At 47.6% G+C, this 22,236-nt stretch overlaps 1 protein-coding gene across 4 annotated transcripts in view; it reads right to left on the minus strand.

Moving 5' to 3' along the window:
- The window catches only part of Wdr25 (WD repeat domain 25), a 127,098-nt gene that overhangs the window by 67,843 nt on the left and 37,019 nt on the right, over positions 1–22,236 (minus strand). For 3 of the 4 annotated variants that reach the window (XM_038337078.1, XM_038337077.1, XM_038337079.1), the window contains one exon: positions 19,113–19,187. The exons of the other annotated variant lie outside the window; for it this stretch is intronic. In XM_038337078.1, the coding sequence (XP_038193006.1) occupies positions 19,113–19,187 (75 nt within the window). The remainder of the gene's footprint in view (positions 1–19,112; positions 19,188–22,236) is intronic. 4 annotated transcript variants of the gene reach the window in all.

Raw genomic sequence — 22,236 nt, forward strand, 5'->3', positions numbered from 1 at the left:
TCGCAACAGCCAGGACAGGAAACCAGCCCCTACGCCATCAGTAGATGACTGGATAAAGAAACCGGGAGAGGGCTGGGGAAATGATCAACAAATAAGGCACGTGTACATAGACGGGGGGTCCTGAGTTTAGAGCCCAGAATCATACACAGCAGCACGTTTCTGCAGGACCAGCTCCCCTATGCTGAAACAGGAGGTGGATAGAGAAGAATCCCAGGAGTTTGTGTGCCAACTAGACTTGTGTGTGTACGCATATGCACACCCAATGGGGTTTTATCCAACTGTAAAGAAGAACGAGATAGCCAGGTGTACGAGTGTTCACCTTTTATCCCAGCACTTGGGACGCAGAGGCAGGTAGATCCCTGATGAGGTCAGCCTGATCAACAGAGCGAGTTCCAGGACAGCCATGACTACATAGTGAGACCCTGTCTCGAAAGGAAAATGAATAGATGGAACTCGGGATTCACCACATTAAGCAAAATTAGCCAAAATCAGAACGGCAGATCTTGCATGTTTTCTCACATATAAAATGTAGGTTTAAATAGGAAATTAGAAAGCGGCCCCTGTGGGGTAAGGGAGAGGTCCAGAGGGATGGAGAGCGGCAAACAAGTGAGCGTGGAGAACGAGAAGATGGAAGCTGCGGTCTCCTCTCCCGTGGAAACCACTTTCTAGTTGTTTGGTTTGGTTCAGTTTTGCGTTTTTTGGTTTTGGCCGTTTTTTGAGACAGGGTCTCACTATATAGTCCTGGCTGGCCTGGAACCTCCTATATAGACCAGGCTAGCTTGGAAAATACACCTGTGTCTGCTTCCTGAGTGCTGGGATTAAAAGACACCACTACATCTCGTCTACCTTGAAATGTGGGGGAGCTGGGTAGAAGGGGAGCAACTGGGTGGGGGGAGGAAGGACCCAGAGAGAAGGAAACAAAATTAGGTAAACGAGAGAGGGATCAGATATGTGCTGCATACAATGATATACATATATAAAATATAATGAAATCTATTCTTTTTCACATTAACCAAAAATGATTCTTTACACTTGCCTCCTGAACTGGCTTTCTCTCCCATTCAGTCTGATAGGCCTATCCTGCCCCGATAAGAGCATGTGACTCTCATCCAAATCTTCCTGGGTCCCACTCTGCCATTACTGATCCTATGGAAAGGCCCCCTAGCCCCATACCTCGGAACGTAGCACACAGTAGGAACTCTGCTAAGTGATGACTAGATGGATCACTGAACAGAGAGCCTCCTATGTGTCCATGATGGTGATGCCAGAATGTTCTGGAAAGCAAGCCGGAAAACAGAGTCTTGTCTCTGGCCCAGTTTCAAGACCAAATCAGGCAGGGCTCTGTCTGCCTTGGCTGATTAAAGTGATGAACAGGAAGTAAACACAGGCTGTTTATTGGCCCCACACCGAGGCCTCTCGAAATGCCAGGGACCCAGTACTTTGACACAAACTCAGCAACAGCATCTTTAATCATTTCAGGGTTAATAAAAAATGTCAATTATGTTTGTCATCATGGTTATCCTGGGGGAACGATCCCAGCACAGACAATCTCTGGCCAAATGACAGCCTGGTCTGTTTGTCACACATCCCTCCAGCTGCCTCACTGATGAATTAATCGAGTTGGTTGCCTCCCCCTGGCCTGTCCGTTCATAAATAATCAGAAGTAATATGGGTCTCCCAAATAAGACTGACCTGCAAATTGTTGATCTGACCATCCCTAAATAAGGAAGGGGAATAAAAATTAGAGACAAGGCTCTAAGTCCATCCAAAGATGTGATGCCAGCTTGGGGAGGGCCGTGAGTGAGGCAATTGGGTCAGGCAGGCTTCCCCGACAGGGGCATGACTCCCCTTTTTGTAGTGGTACCTCTCTCCTTTGGAGCTCAGTACAGTCCTCACAGGGCTGTTCTCGGCATCAGGCTCATCGGCCTCTCCCTGCTCCCACCCCAAACCTCATTATGGGCTCCATTCTACAGTCAGCACAAACAGAAGCTCAGAACAGCCTGGAGAGAGGCAAGCCTCTCGGGGACTCAAAGCCAGGTGTCTAGCGCCACCCTGCTGCCCGCAGCCACAGGGCTGGCTGAGCAGCTGCTTGTCGACACTGGGGAAGGTGTTTGCAACCAAAGAATCCTTGAAGGCTTGCTCTGGCAGCAGCAAAAGTACCAGGAGAACACTGCCCAAAACAACTGCCCTCAACATGCAGAGGGAAATGGAGTCCGGGAGGGAAACACTACCTTCTGCCCCCCAGTTATATCAAACACCGCCTCAGTGAAATACTCTATCAATAAACAGCTTGACATAAGCACGCAGCTTCAGGGCCTTTCAAAGGAGAGCTTTCCACTCCTTCAGAAGGAGTCCTCTTTCCCTGACATGTGGATCAGAGCCCTGGGGCAAACTTGCCACCTTCCCTTCGGCACCTGAGAACACTCTGGCTCTGTCCCAATTAGTACAAATGCTTTACCAAACCCTCAAATATTTGAGTCATTTGTATTTTCAGAGAGAACACGAACAGCATGAGAAATCTGCGGCTATTTCTGGAGTCGGAGTTAAAGCTGCAGCAATTCAAAGGGTTAAGCTGAGCATAACTCCTCGGAGATCACTGTTAGCTTCCCTGCCTTGCTGTCACATAAAAAGTGTCCACCCCCACACGGCAATTGGGAGACGCCAACTGTCCTTCCAGAGAGTTCTGCTGCTGGTGAGAAGCCCAGATGACACAGCCCAACAGTTGTTAGGTTTGCGAGTTCACTTTCATGAGGCAGGCAAACCTCCCTTCTGACAGCTTCCCTCAACTGTTGGCAGTTTTATCTCCTTCCTACACATTAAGATCTCTTGAATGACTACTATGAGTGGAGTATACTGTGCCAGGCTGCCCTTCACAAAATGCCATCACCCATCCCTATGGGCAGTCAGCCATGTGATGCACAGGACTGAAGTGGGAGCAGTGGGCAGACCTGACCAGCCAGGGATGTCCGGAGGGCCTGCCTGGAACCAAGGCGTGACATCCATGCTTCACATGTACGGCCTATGACCGGCAACCACCTACGATGGCATAGTACCATTCAATCACCCACAAGTACAGGAAAGGTCAGGAAGAGAAATGCCACCTGCCCAGGACACAGCCAGAGAGTACCCAAGGAAAACCCTTGGCTCGGGCCCACTGTTTCACACCACACTGCCAGGCTATCTCTCATGAGCCAGGAAGCGTTCAGACCCTAGAAAGGTTCTAGAAAGAGCTACAGTTTGGAAGACTGACTATACTGAACTCAAATCTCAACTCTGCCTGTTGCCGGCTGTGTGACCTGAGCCTCATACTACACCTCTCTGAGTCTTTTTCTCGGATGTAGGAGAGGAAAACATGAGGAACTTTAAGGGGTGTCTGCGGAGACTAAAACAGGCTAAGCAAGATGCATAGCCATTGAACTCAGCCTTCTTAGTCAACTGTGATGAAAACCAGCTTCAGAAGAAAGAGCTTGAGTCAGACCCACTTCCAGCCCCACCCTCCGGACCAGCCGACTGGGGGCGGGGGTGGCTGTGAGCGCTAACCCTGCAAGCCCTCAACCTGGCTTAGCTCCCCATAGCCATGAGGCAGTCCAAGGGTTAAGGAGCTGGTGTCTGGCACAGAGTGGGTGTTCAATAAAAGCTCATTCAATTCAATTTGACTTAATTAAAAAACCTTACTCATAGCCCCGGGAAGGGCAGGAACACAGAGGGCTAAAACTCCAAGCTGAAATCCATTTGAAGCTATAAATCCCATGCCCTGCCAATGGATGCATTTTCTTATTAAGTGACAATATTATAAAGCTCTTCTAAATTCCCAGCGATGTTTAAGAGCCCTGTCTTCATCGGGCTGAAAGCTGCTGTCAAGTCACAAAGAACTTGAAGGGGCTCTAAAGACAACTGACGAAAAGGGACAACCGAACACACCAAATGACGCTGTGGCTGTGCCTGCCTTTGCAAAGCTCCTCCAAATTACACTTCATTATGAGACTCGGAAATTAGACACCAGTAACCAAATGAGAACGCCAGAACACATAAATATTTACATAATCGTCAGAATGATATTCGTCTCCTGTGCAAATCGACCTACCACTTTGTTTATTCTTATTAACTCAAGTTTAGAAATGGGACAATCATGTGAAATGGGGCCTTGGGGATTGCCTCCCCCAACTTAAACCATTTCCTTTCTTCTTCTCAGAAGACAATGGTATATCAGGAGAGGACACCATAAAGGAGCAAGGAGGGAAGGATGTATCCTCAGCTTCCTACAGGACTTGGTTCCATGGAGGTGGGAGAAATGAGGTGTGGAGGTGGAGTGATACGGGGAGTGGAGGTGGAGACAGGGGCCAGGGTAGCACCAGTAGAAGGAGTAACAATAGAAGTAGCTTATGTCCCTACATGAGGTGCCAGATGCCTGTTGCTTTAAATCTCCACAACTGCTCTGGGCAAATGGGGATTCTGATCCTCACTTTACAGGGAGGGAACAAAAGGTCACCAGAACCAAGGGATCACTATGCCCAGCCACATGGTTAGAGAGGGCCATGGCCAGAGTGATGTCCAGTAGCATTTTCTGCCTTGCTAGCACCACTTCTTGGATGCTAAAAACCACACTGCAATGAGGTTCAACCCTTGGAAGGGCACCAGCTGACACCTCAATGGTGGGCCTTGCTGGTGTCTGCTATGGAGTCTGAAGCAGACACTGGGGCAGAAGCTGCGTGATGCCGAGGATGGATCCTGATGCAGCCAGGTACTCCTCCAGACTGGCTGTGCGTGGGCCAGGTCCTGAAGAAAGCTCTTATGCTGGGCCTGTCTCTACTCTCTTGCCATGCTCTCTGGCTTCAGACACATTCAACAGTCAACACAGACCATGAGTCCTGGCTTCAGCTTAACCAATCACAGTGAACTGGGGTGGCCTCATGTAGCTCTGGTCCAGTTCATGCTGAAAGTTCTCCAGGGCCAACTAGACAAGACTTTGTTGGGTCACAGTCTCCAAAACAAGAAGGTGGGATGGATATCTCGGTATATGGCACAGCACAGGAACAGCTGAAAGCAGTGGCATTTACATCACAGCCCTCTTGAGGCTACCAAGTAGGCTTGTCATGTCCTCTACCACAAAGACTGGATAGAAGGAAGAGACTGGAGCATTCTGTTTTGGAGGCCCAGCCAGACAGTCAGGTACAAAACAAATACTAAGGAGGCATGGGAAAGCTGCAAAGGATAGACAACATAAAGCCTTCAAACCAAGGGATTCTGCACATGTGGTTCAGGAGAGCTCACAGCCATGCCGCTCCATGGTGGCATCATACAGGGAACACGGTGACCAAAGCAACTGCTTGCAGATCCACAGAGACACCACGAAAATGATACCACAACCCCATCAGAACATCTGAGCCCCAGGTAAAGTCGTTCAACACTGCTGCAGAATTAACAGAAGGGAGGTTGGGAAAGCACTGAAGCATCCAGAAGGGAAACTGAGCTGTTATCAAGTGCCAGAAAACTCAGGCTAGGACAGGTTTGTGGCTGTGGCAAAAAGTCAAGCCTGGCAGTCACCTCAGCCTCCACTGAGGATCCTGCACAGGGCCTCTCCTATCTGAACTCCAGAACACACCCTGTCCTGGAAGGCCTAGAAAGAGAAGTCGAGAGTGAGAATGTGGCACGGCGGGCCCAGGCAGAAAAGGTCCCAGGGACAGCTATTAACTGTAGTGTCGGGTGTGGCCTCTGAGCAGACAAGAAGCACTTCCAGAGGCAGAACCTCCTTTTCCCTTTCTAGGGAGAGCAACTGAGGCCAAAGAGACTCCCTCCTAGGTGATTTAGCACCAGAACTGAACTTCTTCCCCTTCCTAGGCCTGTCTGCCCTATACATAGATACACAGACACAGACATACAGATACAGACTCACACACACAGACACACACATACAAAGAGATATACCATGGACACACACAGAGACACAAACAGACACAGACACACACATACACAGAGATATTCACACAGACACATACATATATAGAGATACACACACAGAGATACATACACACACACTCCTAACCCTCTGTCCAGCTGTCCTGCTCACTGCATGGGCTCTACTCCATGAATGCATGTCTGCATGCCTCCTTATACAGACCACAAGCCTTCTTCTGTGGATACCAGGCCAGAGTGCCTCTTTCAGGGATATCCCAACTAAGGTAAGAGATCACTGCTACTTTTCAAAACTTGATGTATACATATATGCTGTTCTGTAGCAATATGCAAATACAGTTTCAAAAGATGAGCTGAAAATTAAGGATGAGAAGAGTGTCTCAAGATCTCTCCTAGGGAGCCCCTCCATCCCTGAAATCTTTTTGCACAGCCCCCAGAATGGTATGTGTGCTGTTATTGACATCTCAGGTGTGTAATAGATCCCACAGGAGAGTCTAAGTGCATCCTCATGTCTGGGTCTAAGCTCAGACACCAGACAGCTGACCTGGACTCCAGGACAGCAGGTATCTGTGTAGCAGTAGCCACCCTAGACCCTTCTCTCTCGAAGTCAGACAGAATCCATGAGGTCCAGTCAGGGCCTCTATTATCTGTGCTATTACCAGCTCTTAGAGACACCGCACAGTCCCTGAGCACCTAAATAGCAGCCCAAATGGCCTAAATGATGGTGAACAATAGACAACACTCTGCCGCCACAGAAAGAATCTAAGCAGCTTTGAGAAGGACTAGTGTGGCCTGATTGGATGTATTGTTAAATGAAAAAGCAAACTGCAAAAGAAGTTCTATAATGTTCTACTATTTATGAAGAAAGAAAGGAAAATGAGAACAGCCATTTGTTGGGGTAGGGGTGAGAGCAGAAGTGTGAAAAGCAAAGAGTAAGGAGCCTAGTCATCTGCCTAGCAGGGGCAGCGAGTAGGTAGACAAAATCAAGAGAACTGGACAGGGTGGGAGGACTCCTCCCAGAACTTTTTGTACTTGCCTGAATCTGGGAGGTATCGTGGAAAGGGAGGGAGGGAGAAATCCTAGACAATACAAAGAGAAATAAATGAGCCAAAGTATCTTTCCAATGAGTAAAAGGACCACAGTGAAAGGTGAAAGGGGGGAAAAATAAAAAACGAGCCCCAAGTAACATCTGAAAGTTGAGTTGCATACTCTCATACCAAAGCCAAAACAAACCAGTAAACATCAGTAGACTTCTTCAGCAACCCTGACCTCTTCTTCACATGCTGGGATTGAACAACAAATGGCCTATGGAAATGGGAGCTGCAAGGACTGGAAAGATGGCTTAGATGCCAAGAGCACTGGCTACTCTAGAGAACCTGGGTTCGATTCCAGGCAACCACATGGAAGCTCACAAGTATCTGTAACTCCAGTTCTAGAAGATCTGGCTCCATTACATGGACATACCTGCAGGCAAAATGCCAATGGACATAAAATAATAATAAATAAATTATTTAAAAAATAGGAGCTGCAAATGGTAGAAAGCAGAAGAAGCTTTGCTATGCTCAAATGGAACTAGAGACCTCAGTGTGCAGTCCTGGGTTTCTACACAACACATGTGTGTGAGCTTGTAGGTTGTCCAGATCGATTGCTGAGAACTGCAGCACAGCAGTGATGAGCACAGCTAATACCCAAACTATGGTTTCCAAATGCCTTTCTCCACTCAAAGGAACCAGGGCTCCTTGGACATGGTTGATTTCAGAACTCAGGCAGAGAAAGAGCAAGAGAGCCTGAAGCAAACTGCTGTACACTTACACACACACACACCACTCAAATGATGGATTCATCTCAACTAGACAGTGAGCTGGCATGAAGGGGCTTCATTAACCAAAACTGGATACAGTGTATCATTAAGCTAAGAGTACAGGGAGTCCACAGAGATACAAATTAAATAAATAGACTGCTGGGAAAAGAAACAACTCTTTGCAGCCAGCAAGCAATCTGAGAATTAGAAACCACATTTTGACAACCATTATCAGAAGTCTGGTTCCCGTAAGAAGAAAAACAGCACCAAGGCCAATAAACGAAAGTTTGAAAAAATAGCAGGGCTTTTATATAGACCCAAAGTATGTCCTATATAATTTTTAATGTGGAAATGCCATCAATAGGACTAACTGGTGGCTACAGCAGCCACCTCCTGACAGAATGCTCTGAAAGTACACACAGATCACAAAACATTCCTGCCCAAAGTGTAGAATTGGAACCTGATCACAAGGAAGCACATGGCAAAGCCACAAAGGTAGCGGTCCTGTGCTCTCTGAGCAAGTGGGTGTCATGAGACACAGAAATTATCCATACATAAAGGAGACAAAGAGAGAGACATTGCAAGTCACACCAGGCCCTAAACTCCTTTAGACCATGGTGGTAGAGTGTTTTGTCTAGCAAGCTGTGAGGCTTGGGTTCCATCCCCATCACCACAGAAATGGAGCCAGCAAGGAGATCTGTAATCCCAGCACTGCTTTGACTACTGTGCTGGCTTATTTTATGTCCACCTGACACAAGTTAGAGTCATTTGAAAGGAGGGATCCTCAACTGAGAAACTGCCTCCATAAGATCCAGCTGAAGATATTTCTTAACTAGTGATTGATATGAGAAGGTATAGTCCATCGAGGACAGTACCATCCCTGAGCTGGTGGTCTGGGATTCTATAAGAAGGTAGGCTAAGCAAGCCAGGAGGAGCAAGACAGTAAGAAGCACCCCTCCATGGCCTTTGCAGCAGTTCCTGCTTCCAGACTCCTGATTTCTGCCCTCACTGCTTTTGATAATGAACTGTTATATGGAACTGTGAGTGAAGTAAACCCTTTCCTCCCCAAGTTGCCTTTAGTCATGATATTTCATCAAAATATTAGCAAATTTCAAGTCAGTATGGGCTATGCAAAACCCTGCCTCAAAAAAAAAAATAAGACAATTGACAAAAATCTCAGGAAGGTATGCAGACAGCTTCAGTGTTGAAAACCGCTCTGTGGGTGTGGAAGAAGCTCTCTTACTTTAAGAGACCTACACTGGAGTATTTAGGAACAAGCATAGTGGTTTAGAAATGTGTGTGGATATATATCAATAATGCATGTACACAGGGTGTGAAGTGATGCTGACACTTAGAGAATTCAGTAAAGAGTGTCCAGGGATTCTCTGTACTATTCTTGGGATGCTTCTGTAAGGCTGAAATATGTCAACGTTTTTAAGAGGAGGAAGAAAGGACAGAAGACGGGTTTGTGTAAGCTAGTAAATTCGCTAGGTTTATTTGTAAGGTCTCCTTCAACAGGCTACACTTTTCAAAGATGGAGATGTTATGACAGTGAGCTTCCAAAAAACAATAATGAGAAGAGTTGACTCTTCAAGGGAGATAATAGCTGAGCGTGTGCTACACTTCGCAGCCCAGGCTTCTACGGGCGCCTTCCCTTTGCTCCACTGTAATACTTCTTCCTTCTCAAACAGCCAGCTTTGGCAGACTTCCTAACTCAAGAGAGAAGAGAACGGAGCTCCTGGATTTGCCTCGGGTTCCCATCTCAGCCACTGTCATGAGATGCAGTTTGCTGACACTGAGCTTGGGATGCTCCGCGTAGAGCATCGATGGCACTCAGAAGCAGCATGGAGAAGCAATGTGCTGGTCTCTACGGAGGGACTGGACAGAACGGGAGTCAGCAGAAATGCAGTCCTATGTCTCTAGAGCAAATCGCTCCAACAGCCATGTCTGCTTAACATGAGCCTTAAAATTAACTCAGCTCTTATGGACTTCCACAATATACTAAGAGGGAAATGTTAATAAATAATCCTTTAACTGCCTTTATCAAATGTATATTACTTTTAATTTGAATTAAGAAAAAAACAAAAAAAAACAATTTCTTTTTGTTAACTAGGGAATTAAAGTACCTTGTCTGGACAGTTATATGAGTCTAAAAAATCCTTTAGAAAATGCAATTAAGTCTAAATGCTCTAAAACCATTGGTCATATCAAAAGTTATTTTATTAACTGAAGTGCCAATGGTAAAGATACTCCAATCAATCCATGTCAATGTTTTAATGCCATGCGTTAATTAAGCCACGCTAATAAAATCACTATGCACCTAATCACACGTCAGGGGCAGACCAGAGTAACAGGTTAACTGGCTGAGCAGAAATGGCATCGACTGAAGCCTAGAAGTGTGGTTAATGTGTTCTTTCATTGATTTGCTCAGTGAATACTTACGGAAGACTGGTCACATGGAAACCTAATACCAGAGGGAAGCCCTTTTCCAGAGGTATGTCCCACAGGCTGAAGTCAGGGGCGTCCTGGGCATTTCAAGAATTAGTGGCTAAAATGACCCACAAAACAGGGGAGTAAGCACCCCTTGGGGCCCTACCTAGCCAGTCCAGAAGGTGCACCATCAAGTTGGGGAGCAAAGGGCAAACTTGTTCTGTGCGGCTCACCCCAGCATAGCCCACTTCCTGGGCTACTCAGCACTCGATCCTCCACCCACCCACCAGGATGCAGGCTCCCTCCCTGAGTTACCCACAGTAAGCTACCCTTCCTTCTGTGCTTCAGTGTCCTCCGTGTGTAAGCTGTGAGGCTCTCTACATGGCATCCACTCTGCTTGAGTTAGCACACAGCGGTCGGCAGCACTTTGTGCCTGACAGACAGTTTCTCCATGTGTTTGCAGTGCTGGAGCCAGAGCCAGGACCCTGCGTATTCTGTGCAGACACTCTGCTAATGAGCAGGGTCTTGCTCTATAGCTCAAGCCAGCCTAGAACTTACTATGTAGCCAAGGCTGTGCTCACATTTGCAGTAATCCTCCTGCCTCAGCCTACTGAGTACTGGGAATACAGGCATCTCGCTCTAGACACTGCTGCACTGACTAGGGAAAAGGGCAACACAAGCACAGCCTTGAACAGAAACATTGAAGATCTGAGCCAAGAGTATCACCTCCCTCTTCTTAGTCAAGGTCACGATTTCTCTGTTGCAGAAGGGGCAGGGGTGGAGAATGCGGAGGCCCCAACCAGTAAATCATGTCCCTAGCTTTCATGCAATATACTCACCAGAGTCAAGAGGCAGAGTTTGGCAGGCTCAGGGTAGGCCACCTGCCCTAAGGGGCCCCGTTGGGATCTAGGTAGAGCCTCAGAGACCAGTTCTGTCTCACTGTTTGAAATCTTTCAAACACAACACAAATTCGCTGAGCATCTGCTAAGGACCAGGCAATACCTGGGTATGTTTAGGGTCATGTCATACAATGGAATCCTAAACCTCCTGTCTGACTGCATTTAGAGAGAGGCTTCTAAGGAAGTAACTGGCATCCTAAGGCAGGGGTCTACAGGATTCTTTTTTTAAAAAATATTTATTTATTTATTTAGTATACAATATTCTGTCTGTGTGTGTATGCCTGCAGGCCAGAAGAGAGCACCAGACCTCATTAGAGATGGTTGTGAGCCACCATGTGGTTGGTTGCCAGGAATTGAACTCAGGGCCTTTGGAAGAACAGGCAATGCTCTTAACCGCTGAGCCATCTCTCCAGCCCTCTATAGGATTCTTAGCCTTCTGAAAACAGCCATTTGATAGTGTGAAGTGTGATTTCCCTGCCCATTGTTGTACACACGTGCACACATACACCCACTGCAAAGGCCTTGTGAGCACACAGTGATCGAGCAGTTTTCTACAACATAAGAGGAGGCCCCCTCCTGACTCCAACCCTGCCAGCACCTGGACCTGGGGACTACTAGTCTCCAGCACCATGGGAAGCAATCACCTGCGGCATGTGCCAGCCAGTCTACCGCACGCAGTTGCACATGGCGAGTCCTTGGCTGTCTGATACTCACAAGCTTAGTGCGTGAAGGGTTGCTTAGGCCTCTTTCAAGCCACTGGAGCCTCCCGAAGAGCCCTCCCGAAGAGGGACAAGTGGGTTTCTAAAGCCTTCTGATGCCTCTAAGACCTGAGAAACTGCTCCTTTTCCTGTCTTTCACTTCAGTCTGCATTATCTTAGAGAAGTGTGTTCACTTCATGGGGCGGGAGCACAGGAGCTCTCCATCCATGGCATGTGGCTTCTGCTGTGCTATTTCTCATCCCCAAGAACGGAGGAGCCAGTGACAAGACAAGTATACCCCGGAGAAGGGTATAATGTACCCACTGTGTAGCACAGGGTCATTGAGAGGGGTGGCAGGTCCTGCTCTACAGCCCTGACTAAAACTCGGGGGGGGGGGGGGGCAGGCAAGCTGCCTCAGAGTTTCACAAACGAGTGCCTGAGGCGAGGTGGAAAAGTTCCCGGTGGCGGCAGCATACTGTGATTCACCGAGGGCAGGATCTGAGAAGGCTGACGGGAAGCGAGGCTGACACGCTTGCTGGAGAAAACTGCATTAGATGAGTCAGAGTGGCTCGGGGGATAATGATGACACCGACGCCAAAGACACCAGAGGAAGCTCAGCGATACCACTCTGTGAGAGGTAGGAAGGAAAACAACCCGGCTTCATGAAATTAATTCCTATGAGATTTTAAATATGAATGTGCAGCTGAATTAAAGTTCTATTCGAAGAATAAAAGTGAAGGTGCAGTGCTTTGGAAAGAAACGTCTCAAATGTTTAAAACATCTCTACCTGACAGAGAAGGAGTGCAATGGCTCCTCACAGGGGCAGCTGAGGGGAGGACGCCTCCTATGGAAAAGTACCAGGGCAGGATGGCCTCGGCCAGTGAGCCCCAAGGAGCCCCTATGAGTAGCACAGGGATGTACTAAGGGTGACACTGCCACTGAGACCTGTGCGTGACCAGTCCAGGGAGGAGGAAACCGAGGTCCAGAGAGCCTAAGCTGCCAACCTGCACTCTATCAATGGCAGAGCCAGTACGGGTACCCAGGCCACCTAACTCTTGACCCACACTCTGATCTGCACACTAAGTTCAGTCACCCATATCTTTGTGCCTCCCCCACTACTCAGAGGTGGGAGAACCCAGGACAAGCAACACAGCCTACTGACTTCCTGTCCTGACCTCTGCGCTCTGAGTCCTCAATACTTTGCTCACGTGCACCAGTGGCTTTAACACTTAAGAGCATGTGACAGATGTTTCCTGAAAGGAAAGTGAGGTTGAGGAGTTCTCCAAAGGGAACAATGATGCATCCCTGGCTGTGAGGGAACCAGGCAAGGCAGGGGATGAAGGGAAGAATTCTGGATCTTCTGAAGGGAACCTCCACCCCTCAAAGATGCATCAGGATCAGAATGGCAAACTCAGAGAGAGCTATCAGCTGCCTTCCCAGTAGAGAAACATCCTAGCACCACAGGCCTAAACAGACAGAGGTGCAGGAGCCTGCCACGGGGTTCCTGCATACCTGGAAGAAGTCAGGGTGTCCATGAAGACGGCAAATACCAGCCTCGCCCAGCCCAGCATTTGTCAGCTCTCTTACAGCAGCATTGGTCCAGACACCCTTAACTTGCACTTTGACCCAAGCTTGTTCTCCATGGTTCAGGATGGATGCTAAGTGACAGGATCTGTCTACTCAAGAGAGTGAGGCCTGGAACCACAGAGTACATTCTCTTCCCCATGGACTCAAGCCCCGGCCCAGACTGCTGCTGCTAACCTGGCTGCACAGGACAGCTCCCTCATGCAGTGTTCACAATGTTCCAGCCATGTGCCACCTGCTGTGATCACACCAGCGCCCAACAGCAAACAGGAGACACGGGTTCTTTCCCCGCAGTCACCAGGAATTGGTCCAGTGCTATGATAGAGGAACTTCAAGGCAGGGGAAATGTAGCAGCAGCAGAGAGATATCCCGGGTGGCCTTGGGGGGTCAGGGATGACTCCCTGGAAGAACAGACAGGAATTATTCAGACGCAGTTGGGAAGACAAAAAGAGGACGATGGGTCAGGACAGGGAAAGACACACAAAGCCAGACATGATCGCACACACTTGTAATCCCAGGTGGCCTTGGAAGTGGCAGCAGAAGGATTAGGACAAGGCCAACCTGGGCAACACGGTAAATTTGAGACCAGCCACAGTTATATGCAAATCTGTCTTCTGAAATAAATAAATGTCATGTGTGGTGGGTGACACAAGCCTTTAATCCCAGCACTTGGAAGGCAGAGGCCAGCCTGATCTAGATAGCAAATTCTATGACAGCCACAGAATTTGAGATATAGAAATAAAGAGATTTATCTTGGTGTGTGTGTGTGTGTGTGTGTGTGTGTGTGTGTTTTGTGTATAAAAGAGAAGGCTCAGTCCAGGCAAGGGTAGAAAGGCAGGAGAAGAGAGCCAGGAAGAGTGAGGAAAGCTCCTGGAGGCTGGGAAGACATACTGAGGACTCATGGCTCTGTTCTGGAGACTGAGGAGGAGGCTGTAAGGGCTTCTGCAAGCCTTAAGGCCATCAGTAGCTGTCCTAGAGAAGTCACCAGGGTAGATGATAGGCACAGAGTCTCCTAGGGTTTGAGTAAATGATAGCAGGGCCATCAGTACCCAACCAAGCAGCATAGCCAGGGCATGGGTATGTCTTTCCTTCCCTAATTATCCCTAATGCTTGGCATAATACCTGGTCCACAGCAGGGCCTCAGTAAATGAGGGATGGAGGGCTGTTCTTCTGGGGACAACAAGATAAGTCGAACTGGGCCCTGGTTCTGGAAGACAGAGGGTCCAGCAGACCCTACGCCAGGCCAACTGTGGGACCAGAGGAGCAGCAGAGTTTAAACCCTCCCTCCAGTGCTGAACAAAGGGCAGGAGAGCAAGCATTCAGCAGGTGCCAGCAGGGGTAGCAGGGCCTCTGCTAGGACTTGACTGACTCTTACAGCTCGGCGCCCACCTGAAATACAACATCTGGTACCACTGTGTGAGATTCTCGCTTTCTTCAGAGAATCTGGAACACAGCTTTATAACTTCTTGTCAAATAAATGCCCACTGCCCTCTGGAAGGACAATGCCACTCTGGAAAAATAACCAATAACTCTTCTGAGTTGGGGGCCCATTCTCAGGTTGATTTCCCAAAACACTGTAGAAGAGAAACAAAGCGTAACTGCATAAAACAGCAGCCCTGCAGACACAGCCCAACGTGGACTCCATTATCGTCTCTGCACAACTAACAAATCTGCTATGGGTTCTTCCTAAAAGCTTAATTTGTACTTTTAATCACAAGTTAATGAGTCAAAAAAATTAATTCTAGCTTAGGTTCACAGAAAAAAACCTAAGCAATATCTGTTAATATTTTAGCTTCCCCACTGGGGGCTCTGGGTGCACATTCACCATGACACTATGCAGAGAACAGCCTTATGCTCACTCTGTGCTTGCATAAGTCTGATTTATAAATCTAATCTATGGTGGAAATGTCTGAAAGAGCCCTCAGAGGGCCTGGGGTCTAACCCTGCTCCCTCGCACACCCCACAGCTCACACAGACAGTCACAGACAGTCGGCTTCCCCAGATCATTCCTCTGTCTGCATACTCTACGCCTAAAATGAGGCTGAAATTGTCTTAATTCTGTCCCTAGCACACAAGAGCTTTGAAAAAATAAGCTCACAAATTCCAGCCAGGGACACTATTAGATTAACAAAGACCCTTGAAATGAAGCCTGTCATTTTCGAGAACTCCTTCAAAACAAAATCGTGACAGGGCCTTCAAAATCAGCGGGCTGAGTCTGCGTCAACATGAGACCTTGCCCGCCATCATCCGCCTGTGACAGCACTACCTAATGGGTTTTGTGCGTGGGAGAGTTGAGCTGCCATGGACATTTACGTGAAATACACAAGCAGGCTCTGGCCCGAGTACCTGCCCTTGTCAAACTTCCTTTGTAATCAATGGGAAGAGGTGGAAGGCCCTGGAAACTAACAGATGTAGGGCTTGCCACTTTCTCTGTATGTATTCACCCTGCAGCTGCACCCCAACACCTGCTACATGCCTCCCCACACTGGGTGCTAAGACAGCTGCTGCTCAGGCCTGTGAGGAAGAGACAGGACTGCACACCAAAGGAGGCAGGCAGGAGACCAGGCCACCCAAGCCCTGGGAGCCAGACCCACATAGAATTCTAGAAATGCTGGCTTCCTAGACAGGTGGAAGCAAGGGAGACACTTGCCTAGGGCTGCTGCCCTCGCCCTGGCCTGCCTGAAAGCATATGATCTGGACTACAGACTGAGTGAAGACAGATCCATGAGAGAGACAGACAGAGAGCACACAGGCACATGACTTGACAGACCCAGTCACTGAGCAGGTGATAGGATCATGTATTAAGAGTGTTGGGGAAGATGTAGCCTTACCAAGCCTCAGTTTCCCTGTCAGTGTAATGGGATGATTAAGCTCTTACACTGTGGGATAGTAGGTATGTGGCAAAGCCAGGTCCAGAGCAGGATCACCTAGGTGGTATCAGCTGTTATTACTACAAGGACTCCTAGTGATAGCTCAAGCCTGAATTTCACTAACCAGAAAACCAAGACATTAGGCCAGAAAGGGCTGGTCCCAGAATCCAGGGCCAGAAGCTCAGGCCCAGAGCACTAAGAAGATGGCAGTGTACTGGCCCTAGGCATTCCAAGCAAGGTGGGATCCTTGGATGGTTAGGAGCAGATTACCCTTTATACAAGGCCCCATCAAGGTGCCATGTGGTTTCTCATCTCACCAGTGGTCAGTGGGCAAATTTCCAACAGCACGGCCAGGCCCTGGAGACTCTCAACATGCAAGCAGGGCTTGGAACTTAATGAGAGCAACAGGCAAAAGAGGCCTGCATTTGGAACTGCTAGGCTGTGAGCAGTCTCTCAGAAATGGAAACAAAACCCAGCCCTTTGTTTGGCTTACTGGTACCAAGAATGCTGTTTGAAAACTCCTAGGCTCTGCAACTTGGCTGCCCGGAGGGATGAAAGAGTGTAAGTGCATGAACTAAGGAGCAGTAACCATGCCAACCTGGGAAACTGGCCTGACCTGTTCAGGATACCCTGGTAGATCCATGGAGGGATGCTCAGATCCTCCAAAGTCATCTTCCTTAAGACAAAAGGAAATGAGGCCAGGTGTGGTGGCACATACATTTAATCCCAGTGCTCGGGAGGCAGAGGCAGGCAAATCCTGTGAGTTTGAGGTCAGCCTGATTTGTAAAGCAAGTTCTAAGACAGTCAGAGTTATATCTCAAAACAACCATCAACACACACACACACACACACACACACGGACACGGACACAACAGAAAATCAAATCCTTGTTTCTACTCACTCAGTTGGTATAGGAAGAGCCCATGAGATGGCTGGTGACACACCTGGCTTTTCCCATCCCATGGCAGCAGGCACTGTTCTCCACCCGCCTCCCAGGGACCACCATGGAGCCTCTCCATGGGGTTGCTCTCCCTACAAGTCCTGCAAAGGCCTGTGCCTTCTCACTAGCCCTGGTTAGGGCTTCCATGTTCACAAGGAACACTGCACCCGAACAACTTAGAACAGATGGCTTAACACACATGGCTAGCAGCATGACGCTGCAGGTACAGCAGGCCACTTCTGGGCACTGCAAAGCACAGTTCTGCTTCTGTGCACCTCCATATCTACAAGCAGGGTCTAGGCCCCACATTGCGCAATACCCGCAGCCCTTAGGAGGAAAGCAGAGCAGGTAATGCTCTCCAGTGAGCAACAGGCAGAGTTCGGAGTGTTCAGGAAGAACTATCTTAACTTAAAAATAACCCCAACTTCACTTTTCAAAGATTGTTAAGAAACTTATCAAAGAACCCCAGATCGCCGGGTGGTGGCGGCACACACCTTTATTCCCAGCACTTGGAGGCAGAGGCAGGCGGATATCTGTGAGTTCAAGACCAGCCAGTCTACAGGAGCTAGTTCCAGGACTGGCTCTAAAGCCACAGAGAGAAACCCTGTTTCAAAAAAACAAAACAAAACAAAAAAAAAGGAACCCCTGGTCAAACACAGCAATTGTCCAGATGTTTCTGAGAGAAGTTAGTAGATCAAACTGATAATTATAAGAACCAAGCACTTATTATTACTTAGTTAAAAGTGTATTTCCTGAACAGCACCCCATGCCAGGATTCACACCAGTATCTAAAGGGGACGGGCCTCCCCTGTGGCCTCACAGTGCCACTTTCAAAGGTGTGCCTGAGTAGCTAGTTGCAGTAGTCCATAAGGAATCCACTGGAGACCTTGGCTTCCAGTTTCCCCTACAGGTTTTACACAGAGACCACAGGAAGGGAATAGGTCCAGGGTAGTCAGATGTCCACAGAAGAACTGGGAGATGGCCTGCTGAGCAAAGAGCTTGCTGCACAAACATGGAGACCTGAGTTCTGATCCCAACACCCATGTAAAGGCAGGGTGTGGCAGCGCACGATTGTGATCCCCGTGCTGGGGGGAGGGAGAGACAGGTGAACTCCAGGGGCTCACTGACCAGCATATCTAGCCAAAATGGGAAGCTCTAGGTGAAAAATAAGGTAAAAAGCAACAACAGAAGATGCTCAACATTGACCTGTGGTGTACACGCACACACACACATATACACACACAAAATAAAAATTAAAAATAAAAAAAAAAATCAAAGTCCACAAAGACAGTGAGAACCAGGAAACACACACTGGCACCATTTCTTACTTCTATTATTGCAGCTCAACATACTAAGAACAGGGCTCCCAGACGAAGAAAAAGCAAGCCTCAGGGCATTTTTAAATTGGGCAAATTACAGAGAGGTGAGAGATTAAATGGAAATCTATGGCATTACAAATGCAGCCTGCAGTTACTGGGATCCTTTTTTTCATAAGTGAGTCATGCCAATAGTAACTCCAAGATCTTCACAGTAGTTCACAATAAACTCTGTGGGAAACTCACCACTTCCCTCTTGAAAGATTGACATCATAAGCCAAAAAATAGCACTTTGACGTTTCTGTCTCTTCAAGGCAGCCAGCTGGGAAGGGAACACAAAGCCATCCCCACAAGGCCCCCAGGGTTCAGCCTCACCAGTGGGCAGGCAAATGAAATAAGAAGATCTGATCTCACACCCACCAGAGGGGCAAAACTCAAAATCTAAACGGCAAGAATTGGAGGGGGTGTGAAGGCACAGAGCTGTCAGTACACGGGTGGGTGTCAGGGAACAAACACGTGGGAGAGCAAGTCAGCAACACCCAATGGGTCCAAAAGGGGCCCACGCCAAGACCCAGGCCACAGAAACCCTCCTGCTATATACAAGGAGACAGACCTAAGGGTGCTGATCTTAAAATAGGCCTGCCAAATCAGTGACACTCACCCCACTCGAGATGAAACTGACTGCTTTTGCCCTGGATGGGCCCGGCCTTACGGACTTGCTTCTAAAGGACAGAACCTGGAGAAAAGAACAGCCTGGATCACTGATTATTTCAAGACATGAACCCTAGAGCCCAGCTACTAGAGGAAGCCTAGGCCACATAAACAGTGTAGGCCATGAATCCCAGCTGATACAGCATCACTCATCAGACACCAGGTAAACGAGCCTGCAGATGAGACCAGAGCCAGCCTGTTAGCTCCCCTACACAATACCTAGTCAGACAGACTGCAGCTCTGCACGTATAACAAACACCACCATTCTAATGTACCAAGTTCAGAGGTTACTATACATAAACAGATAGAAGAACACATGTTCACCACCATTTTATTGGCAAGACATAAAGTAAGTAAAGAAATAAAATACGCCAGGCAGTAGTGGCGCACACCTTTAATCCCAGCACTCGTGAGGCAGAGGCAGGTGGATCTCTGTAAGATCGAGGCCAGCCTGGTCTACAAAAGCGAGTTTCAGGACAGGCACCAAAGCTACAGAGAAACCCTGTCTTGAAAACAAACAAACAAAAAAGAAATAAAATACTTAATTCTCATTAATTCATACAGAGGATAGATACACAGATATTAAAAATGGATGAAGTAGGGGGTAGAGAGATGGCTCGGTGTTGGTTAAAAGCACATACTGCTCTTGCAAGTTCAGTTCCCAGCACCCACCTCAGGTTGCTCCAGGGAATCAGATGCCTCAGGCTCAAGCACACAGAGTCACTCAACTCCACATAAGTAAAAATAACTTTAAAAAAATATTTTAAAAATGAATGAAGTAGATGAATGGATTGATAGGTAGGATAGGTGAGTAGATGGTTTTCTTTCTTTTTCTTCTTTTTAAGATTTATTTATTTATTATGTATACAGTGTTTTGCATGCATGTACAACTACAGGCCAGAAGAGGGCACCAGATCTCATTAGAGATGGTTGTGAACCACCATGTGGATGTTGGGAATTGAACTCAGGACCTTTGGAAGTGCTCTTAACAGCTGAGCCATCTCTCCAGCTCCAAAACCATAAGGCTTAGTGTTTTATAAATTGAAAAAGGACACAAAGTGTAATAGCATTGCTATGAATCTTAAAATTTTAAATGTAATGCCAGGTGGTAGTGCACACCTTTAATCCCAGCACTCAGGAGGCAGAGGCAGGCGGATCTCAGTGAGTTCGAGGCCAGCCTGGTCTACAGAGCAAGTTCCAGGACAGCCTCTAAAGCTACAGAGAAACCCTGTCTCGGAAAAAAAGGAAGGAAGGAAGGAAGGAAGGAAGGAAGGAAGGAAGGAAAGAAAGAAAGAAAGAAAGAAAGAAAGAAAGAAAGAAAGAAAGAAAGAAAGAAAGAAAGGTAGGTAGATTAAAAGTAAATCTTAAAAATTTTTAAATGGGGGCTGGAGAGATGGCTCAGAGGTTGAGCATTGCTTGCTCTTCCAAAGGTCCTGAGTTCAATTCCCAGCAACCACATGGTGGCTTACAACCATCTGTACTGAGATCTGACACCCTTCTCTGGCGTGTGGGCATACATCAAGACAGAATGTTGTATACATAATAAATAAATAAATAAATAAATAAATAAATATTAAAAAAATTTTAAGTGCAAAAACATGGCCAGCAGGATGGCTCAGCAGGTGAAGGTAGCGGCTGCCAACCTGATCGCTCGAGGGCCAACTCTGGGACCAGCATTGTAGACTCAAAGATGACTCCACAGATACAAACAAACATATAATAAAAATAAAATAAATAATAAAACGATGCAATTTTTAATTAAAAAATATAAAAACAGTATCGTACATTGCTTATGGATAGACACATAAAGGGAACATTCACATACCCACCAAAGGCAAGACAGTGTTGTACCCGGGGAGAGGAGGAGGAAGAACTTCAGCTACCTTATCCCTATCATATTCCTTACAAAACAAAAAGAGGGTCCAACATAAATATGGCAAATGCTCACAACTATAAAGCCTGGCAGTGGTCATGTGAGAGGGCTGCTTCTCACACTTTTCTACAGAATTAAAGTAGGTCACAAAACACTCATTTCTACTCAGCCACCCCAGTTTGGTTTGCACAGGAGCAATGTGGCAGTTTAGAAAGCTCCAGATTCCTCCCCTCTTCTGCAAGCTCCCCAAGGGCTGTGACTGCAGCTCCCACCACACCCAGGGGGAGCTCAGCAAACTTACTCTCCAGCCTGGGGGCTGGGGCACGACTGAGCCTGGAAGCCTCTGTTCTCTTCCTGACTCCACCATGCGGGGAGCAAAAGGCGTTTTCTAACTTGAAACGAGAAAAGAAAGGCAGTCCTGTTAAAAAAGAATGAGCTCTTCCTGGGCCCAAGGCAGGCTCTTCACTGCTCCATCAGGACTCAGGAGTTTCTGCTCTGGCCGGATGAAATGCCATCAGACAGGCAGCCGAAGAGTGAAGGAACAGGAAAAGTAAGTATCCCACAATGGCCCACGTGCAGTACAGCTCTGAGTAACAAAGATGAACAGAAATGACTCAGCTGAAGCGGGAGAGGCCCATTAAAGGCAGCCAGGAGCTGTCAAGGGAGCAAGATTAGCAGAGGAACAACCACACTGAAGGGCAAAGGGCACGGGACAGGAGGCGCCCTGTGGCCAGGCTCTCCAGTGGCATGGCCATGATCACTCTGAGACCAGCCCAGTCTCTCCCCTGAAACTCCCTGGTTCCTAGGGTTCCTGCTGTTTGCAGCCCAGTGAGATCCTGGCTGACACACTTCTTGGGGCCCATGGCTCATCTTTATTTCTATTTTCCAAAACTATAAGAAATTTTTAATTAAAAAAGAAAAGCTGTTCTTAGTCTTGGCTGGTTAGTTCCAGACATGGAATCAAGCCTAGGAAAGTAACTGCACGGAAGCTAAACATTACATACCTAAGGAGATTGTTGCGGCACTAGTTATAAAACCATGGTAAAAACGGATGGAACAAAGCCTCCAGCACTCAGCACAAGAGGTACAATTCTGCTAACCCTGGTGTAGCCACAGCACGGAGGGTGACTGTCAGAGCTTATAAACATTAGCCAATTTACTAATTAGTTTTGAAAACACAACCCAAATGACACATGAAAAA

The sequence above is a fragment of the Arvicola amphibius genome, chromosome 7 (assembly GCF_903992535.2).
Source record: "Arvicola amphibius chromosome 7, mArvAmp1.2, whole genome shotgun sequence".
NCBI lineage: Eukaryota > Metazoa > Chordata > Mammalia > Rodentia > Cricetidae > Arvicola > Arvicola amphibius.